The sequence below is a fragment of the Eurosta solidaginis genome, unplaced genomic scaffold, assembly GCF_040869045.1.
Source record: "Eurosta solidaginis isolate ZX-2024a unplaced genomic scaffold, ASM4086904v1 ctg00001023.1, whole genome shotgun sequence".
Classification (NCBI taxonomy): Eukaryota; Metazoa; Arthropoda; class Insecta; order Diptera; family Tephritidae; genus Eurosta; species Eurosta solidaginis.
In genome coordinates, this window is record NW_027136934.1 from 396,590 (window position 1) to 407,025 (window position 10,436).

Here is a 10,436-nt window from a genome sequence, read left to right on the forward strand (position 1 = left end):
CGGGGTCGCCATAGCCTCAGCTGTTAATGAAACAGGTTTCTACATCTAAGCCAGTAAAGGCAAAACTCGCACGCGTTTTGTTAAGATGAAAGGGATTCGGGGTTGTCCTCAGGCATCCATCTGTGGTCCATATATTTGGAGTATGGGGATGAACTCTCTGTTTGGGCAACTCGAACCGATTTCAATTCTTTGCCTATGCGAATGACCTCCTTTTGTTGGTAGAGGGTGAGTGAGTCACTTTGTGAAGTAGAGGCTGACTAAGGCATTCATCTTGGTAAAAGGGTCTGGTAAACTTGTTGCTTTGAAATGTTTTATTTAGAATCAGATCCTCGTTATATGATTTTAGTTCAAAATTACAGAATCCCATCATAAGTTTTTTAAATTTTTGTAAAAAAAACTAATTGCTTGTGTTACAAATGTTGCGTTTGCTGTTGTTTTCCGAAAGTATTGGACTTTTGATTTCTTCAAACTATTTATGTATAAAAAGTAACGGTGACAATCATATACTGGCACTGAAACCATGTATAGCACACTTGCTGTGGCATCTGCGAATTTGGGTGATGGTGATTGCGATGGCGCTTGCGGTTAATTCCCAAGAGCGCAAATTATGACAAGAGTATCATGAATATAATATATATATAACGTGAATTATGTATTATTGACAGTCGTATGTATAGGCGGGCGGCTACAGTGGTGTGGTGGTATTGTGCTCAGCCTATCACACCGAAGATCCAGGTTTCAACTCCCATGCAAAGCAACTTCAAAAATTATAAACAAGTTTTTTCAATTAGTAAAAAGTGCTTACAGGCAGGGTCGTTCCTCGGCAGTGACTTGGCAAACACTTTGAGTGTATTTCTGCCATAAAAATTTTTTCAGAGAAAACGTATCAGCCTTGCAGATGCCGTTATTAAGCGGCGGTAAATATGTAGGTCCCGTCCTGCGGATTTGTAGGAAAAATTTAAAAAGCACGGCGCAAATTGGAAAAGAAGCTCGGCCTAAAATCTCTTCGGAGTTTATCGCGCCTTGTATTAATTTATTTTTATGTATGCATATATTCCTATAAATATTTATGATAAATAATAGAATAAATTTAAGATTTTTTATGTAACCAAACTATTTCCTAGCAAATAATTTAAGCTTGAAAACATTGAACGCTTAACTACAACCATCATCAGATATTCTTGTTAAATTAGCGAGTGCTAATGTATTCCCTTAAATGTTCATTTACATGCAAATATTTTGAATACATTATAAATAAATTATTACTAATAGTCCCATTTCGTAGACAAACATTTTGATCATAAATTTTGTGCTAATTACCTCAGCGAAACGTTGTTAAATCACACGTTTATCCCATAACGCACCAAATAGCAAAATGGGCATATAATAAATAATTTCCGTTAGAAGATAAATGTTATCATTGTTGTTGTAAATGCATAAATTATAAATTGTTATAACGAATTATGCAGATAGTAAATAGGTCGACGAAGAGCGTATATTTGAGTGAGAATGAGAAAAAAAAATTAAAGAGCAAACAAATGTGTTACAGTCACTTAGGCAGTGAGAGAGAGAGAGAGAGAGGTAAAGAAAAGGAGTAGATGATGTCAAAGCCATTCAACGCAGTGCACGTCAAATCATACAGCACGTGGATGCACTGATTTGAGTAAAAAACAGTGTGCACGTCTGTTTCTCTCACTGCGTTGATTTATTTAGACCAGTGATCACCACATTGAAATTGTGGCTGCGTTGGTAGGAGTAGAATATGCGTTGTGTTAGTGGTTTAGTCGTTGATCAACGGGCAACTCAGCCAGATGCGTGCACGCAGGTTTATTCACACTAAAATAAAAATGAAGGAGAAAACAAATGCGTATCAATTGTTTAGGCCAAAAGAGCAGAAAAAAGGTATAAAAAGGAGTATACGATGTAGAAGACATTTAACGTAGTGCTCCTCAATTCAATAGAGCACGTGGATGTGCTGATTTGCATAAAAAACATTGTAAACTTCTTTTTCTCTCGCTGCGCTAAATAATTTAGAGTAGTGGTAATCAAAAGTGAAAGTGTAGCGGTGTTGGTAATAGTAAAATATGCATAGCGGTAGTGGTTTAGTCGTTGATCAACGGGCGATGCAGTAAGATGTAAGCACGTAGGTTTTATAACACTCAAAAATGATTCGAAAATTTGCTACTAAGATAGTATTTTATTGCTTGTGTCTAACAAAAAATTTTAATAACATTAAGCAGTAAGTAAAACATTCTGCGTGTAAGCCTTTGTTTTCAAAATATAACTTTTGAAATGCGCAAATAGACAAAAACCTCTTCTGATGTTGCTAGTGTGCTTTTCCTTCGACTTCTGAAGGAAATTGCACTACTGAAGGGTTGTATTCTGTAGACTGTGTTAATAATAAATAGAAATATGTGTGAAGTGAGCGCAAATAATTATCTCACTAAGTAACGACGTATGACTACGGGTTTCTTCTAATCCCTACGAACGGTAACACCAAGGTCAGAGATAGCCCATATAAATCTTGGCCCTTTTAGAAGACGGAGACCTCTTAAGGGTGTTAACTAATACTCAAAATCGAACATCGGGTCAAAACGTCAAAGACTTGAAGATTTTATTACGGCTTTGTATTCCAGACGCAGTTGCGGATGGACGTGCAGCAATGTAAGACTATTGTCGAACAAACGCTCAATATTAAAGCGTTATTAGAGAATCGTGAGCGTGATGCCCTCGAAGTGGATCTCCAATAGCTCTATCATCTGTGCCCTCCACGTTGTGAGCAAGGACGCTGAAGTCGATTATAATAAACGATAGCTCCTCTCTAAAGGGGCCTTAGCGTTTTGCTATTATTGTGCTCTTACCCGCATAAGAACCAATGGGGACTCTATCTGGTGGAAAATGAAGCTTCGATATGTGGAAATAAAAAAAGAATAGGAAGCCACCCTTTAGCACCACTTGTTTACTTATTCTTGGATTAGGTATTGCATTCTTGTACAATACTGAAGTCCACCGATCACTTAGATATTTCGGGGTTCACATCTGTATGTTTCAGTACGTGGCTGTGGCTGACCTTGCCAAAAGCATTTAACTATTTAGCTATCTCGGTCACCCTGGTGTGGTGGCAGCGTGCCAACCTACTACACCGAATGATCTAGGTTCATGCTTTGTGAAAAGTGATATGAAAATAAATATTTGGAACAAATTTAGGTATGGGTTTGGCAAATATTTCGATTGTATTTTGGCCATGAAAAAGTTCTCAACGAAAATTCATCTGCGTTGTTGATGCCTTTTGGAGTAAGCATAAAAACTGAAGGTTCTGTTTCGCTAAATTTATTGAAAGAATTAAAAAAAAAAATCACGAGGAGACACTGGAGGAGACACTCGAAGCAAATATTCGCGGAGGTATAAGATACGCATCGATAATACTTTGAAATGCTACCTGCAAAAAGTACTCACACAAAACCGTTTCAAAACCGACGCCGTCTCAATTTCCTTTCCTTCAATTAACAAAGTTATAACGCCTGCTGCTTGAGTTAGCTTAACAGTGTATAAGTTCTACACTGAAAAATTTCCTTCCACACGCATTGGAGCGTCATTCCTTGGACCACGCGAAACATCCTTGGACCAGGTGGCAACAGGTGAAACCAGATAAAAAACTCTTTCAAGGGGCTGCCAGCACAATTTATAGCTTCACCAACCCAATTGTTAACCTCACTTACCCGCGTCGAATCCTGTTTCCATAAAAGCCGAGGCTTTGGTGACCCAAAGTCCCTCATGAATGTAGAGAGTGTGAGGGCGCTTTGGCCTACAAGGTTTGATGTGGTCACACTAAATCGTTCCCGAGATGGTCGGGCTAGTATCTTAATAGTGCCTGTTACCGCAACGTAATGGATTTGAATCCGGCAAATGACCATCAACATCGATAGCAATCCACAAAACCTTCGGGGAGTGTCTTTATCACTATAAAAACAACACCAACGTCTCAAAATTTTTTTTTCTCGTTATCAAAGATCTCAAATTTTTGTTTCCTAACACAGAAATAGCAAATAGTTTGATTCCTTATCGCAACACAGATAACTCATATGCAGAGAAAATGCCTCGCCATCTTTTTTCCATGAAGGCAAGAAGGCCAATAAAGGCACATTCTACACTGCTGACCTCCTAACCCAAACCCAATCGCTCGCAGCGTAGGTGTGGCAGATACAAGAAAACGCTCTGTCCTTTCTTCCTGCTAAGATGATGGAGAGCAGTTAGGTGATACAACTTTTATATATAATCTTAACCCAACACCACCGGATTGGGGAAATTGCCATAGCAACGTTTTGAAATATTTCCTTAGCAAGTTCTTCACCTCACAAAGGAAATTTATGTAATTTCTCCTTCTTTAAATAAAAAAATTCCCTTGCACAATCAATTTAATAATTTTCTACCTCTCACACTTTGCGCTCTAAGTTTGACCTGTAATGAACTCGCTTTGCTGCTATCAATTTATTTTCAATTCTATTTTCTTGCGAAAATCTTTCATTCTCCTTCGGTGTGAAATATAATTTTCCATATCTGCAAATTAAGATCAACGCTTTGTGAAAATTGAATTAAATGTTAAACAAAACGGTGCTGTCTTGCTAGCTTCGCGGTTGTTACTGCAGCTGCTGCTGCTACTTCTATCAGGCTTTGTTATAGCTCCACGGTATACATACACCCCAAGAGGCAGCCAAATGCAAGTGAGTTAATATATTTTGCTTTACTCAATGAAATGAAACTCTGTCATGTGACCGGAAACTAATCGAAAGCTTCCAGCGCATTCAATATCGATTTGATGACTTTACGTTGTTGGAAAAGTTATTGCTGTTTGGTCGTCCTTTCGCCATCCTACTCCACTTCTGTACAAGCCAATCGCAGTCAACGATACGATTTATGAAATCAAATGGAAGTAATGTTATATCATTAATCATTTTTAATATTTTGGACACAGTAGTATCATGAACTTCCACATTTCAGCCCATTCATCCTGTGATATTTACGCAGCATCCTCCTACATCCTCCCACCAACCAAAGCGCCGCCTACTTTTGCTCATCGTTCATTCATCGTCCGTCCATTCGAAAATACATGCAATGGTTGCTAGGGCCGTGCAATAATTCGTGTAGCATCACTCGCCCCCGCCACATTTATTGGGTATCCTCCGATAATGCTGGTTATTACTGTAATACGACAAGTATCGATAATGTCATTTCGTTTGGTGGCAAATTTAAAATCTCATTTATTTAAAAGGTAATATGCGAGCAGGGATCAAAGTGAGCTCGCATGTGTATTTGTGTGTACGTGCAAGTTCTTGTTATCAGCAAACTCAGAAGAAGTGACTTTATAACATTATTTGTACATATATTATTTTTAACTAAAAGGAAATCAAGTTAATACACTTGGGAAAGGAAGAAAGAAATATCAAAGACTATCATTTGATGCTTGGTTTGTAGGTCATAAATTTGAAAGGCAGGAAACAAAGATATACGAGCAGCGTAGGACTTAATAAGATCTATGAGGGAACTCTTTTGGGAGAAGAGATTTTCTGCAGATATTTCCTCCCTTTCAGATTGCATGACTGCGCGCCACAAAGTAGTCCATAAGGGATTAAAAGGTTTGATGAGCGCAATTCACAGCTTCCGCAATCTCAATCTTGTCTAAACGAGAGACGGGATGGCCCAATAGTTTAAATGTAATCATATTAAATTGTTCCCGAGACTGTTAGGCTAGTACACAAATTATGCTTGTTACCAGAACGTACCGGATTTATATCCCGCCAAAAACCATCAACATCGATAACAGTTCCCAAAATATTTGGAAAGAGTCTTTGTGGCTACAATAACAACAAAAACTTAGTCCATAAGTTGTAACCACACTTGAAATAAGTTTGGATCTATGTTACTGCACAGGACGTAGTGTTACTATCGTCTAGTATGTGCGTCAACGTTATCTACGGATTTAAAAAAAAAAGAAGAAGAAAGTGTTGGGGCACGTTTAGAGAACTTCGATCGCAGCGTAAGCTTCTCATCAGTGGAAAAGCAGTGAGAATCTTAATCTTACCTTCTCCTCTCGATCACGAAATAAAGCTTTTCGGTTGTGTGGCACTATGTTTGCCTTGAAGCCAATGTTAGGGAAACTAATGCCGCCTATCTGATTATAATAATCGTTCATGTGAAGGTAAGTTTCCAGGCTGCACTATATGGATATCATAATAGTAAAAGCTCTACAAGCTGCCGGTATTTCGATTACACAGGTGATAAGAGTTTATTCTTCGAAAGTTCTGAATATGATATGCAACATGCAATAACTTTATACAGGGTATGAACGACGCTAGCCTCTTTCTTATCAAGAGCGCAATTTACGACCAAACTGCCCCTGTGGTGGATTGCGGGGTATGCACGAAAATTGGGTCATACGTGGTATGTCTCGGTATGTACCACCTTCAATAAAACTGGATGTCTTATTTGGAATTGGCTTTGCCGCGGTGACCCTCTTCTCTGGGCATATCAGGAGCTGAAAGTACGGAAGTGCAGCTGGTATAATCGTTACCCATTTGGGCCTGCGGTTCAGCCCTTAGGAGACAATGTTCTCAGCAGAAAATTTCGAGTGGACTAAGATATGTTGGCCTTGCGCTACAGTTCTTAAAATATCTTAACTCAAACAATCTAGAACCTGTAACGAGGTGGATAAAAGCCGGCAAACTTTCACGGTGACGGCAAGTGGCACACTGCGACAAACTTGTTCTGGGAAAATTTCGGACTGCAAACCCAAGACTGCTCAGCAAGGATTGGACTTAAATTTACTGAGGTCAAGAGGAGGCAGCGCTAATAACTGCTGTCATTAACAATGAATCGCTTGTTCGTTTTGAGGCCTGCGGTGCAGTCATATCACGTTGCGGATCGCGAAAAAGTTCGACGGGAGGTCTGTAGACACCTTGAGCTGAATGAATGATATCACCTCAGGCAACAACTTGGATAAAGGCTAGTGAGGGCTTCTCATTTGCCCGATATATGTATGTCTTCAAACAACTACGGAATTTACATGTTTTGGATGTCAGGTTTTGTTGGATCAACATTCAGCAAATGTATAGACTTGGGTAGCGAAGGAAACAGGCCATATTGATTTTTTATCGATTAGATCAAAAAAAATTTTAATTGCTATCGAAATTTTATCAATTGTAATAGAAAACAATATATCGATTTGTTATTTAAAATTCAGCGGTATGTTATCGAAAAATATGAATGTGGTATCGATAACTTTTATATAGAATTAGAATATTTTTCGATAACATTTTGATATTTTGTCGATAGCAAATCAATATTTTTCGTTAACAAATCGATAACATATTGATGAAAAATCGATATTTTTCTGATAACTTTTCGGTGAGATTTTTATAACAAATTAAAATTTTTTCTATAGCAATGTGATAACTTTTCTACAAAAAATCGATATTTTTTCGAAAACATCGATTTTCTTCGATAGTAGTTTGATATTTTTTCTATAGCAAACAAATCAATATTTTTTCGTTTGCGCATTGATAACACTTGGATAGCAAATCGATATTTTTTCATTAACAAGTCAATAAGTTTTTGATAGTGTACCGATAACACTTCGATAGTTCTGGGAGAACAGTTGGTAATGATAACAGGCCGATAACTCGGCGTTAACAAACAACAAGTACGCCGATAACAATCCGATAATAATAACTGTTCCATAAATTTTCATATTCCGTAGAGACTTTTCAAACACTGTTTAATGATTCACAAACAGTACCAAAATGTTGCCAAAATAGTCGATAACAAAGGCACGTAATTATTTCAAAATGGCTTCGGTTTGATACCATTTCAAAATGAAAATTAATCACTGAGAAGAATTGAAATAATTCAAAAATAAACATATCTCACTGAGAAAACCCTTTTTTGTTCTTGAACATCGATTTGTATCAATGAAAAACCTTTGTTTGGTTGAAAGTTGCAATCTCTTTTCTTGTTTAAGGACTCCAGTTTATGTACCTGTGGAATTTCGATACAGTCAAGTAAGTAGCACGTCTCGACTTCAACTCTTTAGCATTTTTATTTAGAAATTAAGCCTTATACTAACAAACATACGCACACACTCAATCAAATAACTGTAAATTTAATAAACTCTTAACTAATCCATTCCAAGCTCTCGATCAGCATATCTGATTTTTCCGCTTTCGACCCGGTCGCACTGTAAACACACTTTGTGGCAGCACACCATCAAATGTCTTCCCCTCTTTACTAGCAGCCAGCAGACAACGCTCGTGAACCTTCCGATGCTTTGTCAAATGATCGGAGCGCGCAAAACATTTCATGCAATAATTACATTTATAAGGCTTCACACCCGAATGCGAACGTCGATGGCGAGCCAATTCATCGGAACGCGAAAATTTCCATGTACACTCAGGCCAATTACAAATGTACGGTTTCTCACCCATATGACGACGCATGTGCGCTTTTAGATGTGCAGGTTTAGCATAAACTTTATCACAAGTACCAAAGTTGCAGATGTATCCAGCGGCAGTACGCTCTTCTGCGGCGTTAGTAGCGAGCTCTTTCGAACGTTTCGTTGTACGCACTTTGCGATGTAGTTTCAGATTTTTTGAGCTTTCATGCAGAAAATGTTCGCATGTCTCAGTGCAGAGCGGAGTTTTTTCGGGTAGAAATTCAATGAGTTCAGGTATCTCAATATAGTTATCCAAAAATTTTTCTTCCCATTCAGCCATTTCGCGTGTTATAAAAGCATTCGTCTTTAGTTCGTGAATTGAATTGGATTCCAAGATAGCGGCGCTGCTTAAGTTTTGAAGCTCCTCAACGCTAAATCTACGCCCACACACTGCAGTCAAATCTACATCGCAAAGTGCATTGTTATTGCTCGAAAATTCACTTGAATTGGTTGGTGACGTGCTGAGTAGCTGATCGAACGTAAGTTGTAGCTCATGACCATTGATGACTCTGTATTCATAGGTGTGTATGCCATCGCTATTGCTGTTGCCGTCGGCTGTTCTGTATTGTGCTGTATCAGCTGTAGTATCACACCAGTCCACATGCAGCTCTAATAAAGTTTGTTCGTTTGTTGAATCGCCAAGTACGAAAGGATCATCAGCGCCGCTAAGACGTATCAATGTGTTTTTGTTGTCACTTGAAAGAGGCGCGTAGTAATCGCAACTTTCGAGGTTAGCGTGGCTGCCTAAACTGGTTGTAAATACTGCTGAGTGCTCGTGTAGGTCTGCATCCTCTAAATCATTGAACACTTGTTGAAAACCACCAGTGGCAAAGAAATCCATTTCTAATTGCCATAAAAATTGTGCTCACGTTCAACTTAGGCTAAAGGTTCTATACAAGATTTCCGTCACTTCACTTGTCACTTGCTGTGATATTTTATAAATGCCAACTTTTCGTGTAGCTGATATTATTTTAAAGCTCGTCTCAGCACTGGTGCATCAGCTAAAATCATAAGATCAATTGATTTTTGTTTTTATCTACCACAATGAACAATCAATATCACCAATGTCATGCTCTACTCTCTGTACATGGGTACAAGCTAATGAAGCCACGCGTTTACGCTATCATAGCCACCCGCACATGAGGTTTTGTGAATGCAACTGATTTGTCATGCAAGGATGCCAGATCGAATTTTAAAGGTTGAGTTAATCGCAGGTTGATCAATTTTACCGACTTCCTTACTTATGCAGTGTCTTACAGGCGGTGGTCTAGGTCATAGAGAGAGCAGCCCGACTGCTCCAGAATACTACAGTCGACCGTCAGTCCTTAAACGCATTAGAATCCACGTGATTAAGTCGAATATAACGCGGAGATTTCGAGCCTTGCTCGAAGCACATACTGAGACGCATCACTCGATTAACTCAGTGCATCGCCGTGCAGATGTTGCCTTCGCGCTTTACTAACATGCGTAAAATGCCTACATACTACCTAATCGCAACGCTTTGTTCGCATGATCTGGAAGTCTCCCATCCATAGTACTCCAAGGTAGGACATAGATGTAACTATTCTAGATTGCATAGTCCAGAAGACAATTATAAACATGTAAAATAGATTTAAGTTAGGCTTAGGAAAGCCGTAATAAATAAATACATTATACATTATTTCATGAGTAAATTCCAGGAAATGAGATAAGGGTAATAGACTTACTGTCAAATAAATTGATTGGGAGATTTTAAAGTTCTTGTGGTCATGTTTGGATATGAAAGAAACTACTAGCGTTCTTATTAAGCTAAATAAATTTGCAGTGAGAGTACTTATGGGTATCATCACAGTTTATTGCAATTTTGCACCAATGCTTCGACGGTGGCGCATACCAACAAGCTCCCTCTGCAGGATCTGCCAGGATTAGGAGGAAAAGGAGTGGACTGCAATCGTTTTTCTGCCAATATCAA

General features: G+C 38.5%; 1 protein-coding gene across 1 annotated transcript; it reads right to left on the reverse strand.

The window, feature by feature from the left end:
* Positions 1-8,081: 8,081 nt before the first annotated feature.
* Positions 8,082-9,385, reverse strand: LOC137235826 (Kruppel-like factor 1). Its single transcript, XM_067758647.1, has one exon. The coding sequence runs from the start codon at positions 9,324-9,326 to the stop codon at positions 8,193-8,195; it is 1,134 nt and encodes a 377-aa protein (XP_067614748.1). The 5' UTR covers positions 9,327-9,385; the 3' UTR covers positions 8,082-8,192.
* Positions 9,386-10,436: the final 1,051 nt, after the last annotated feature.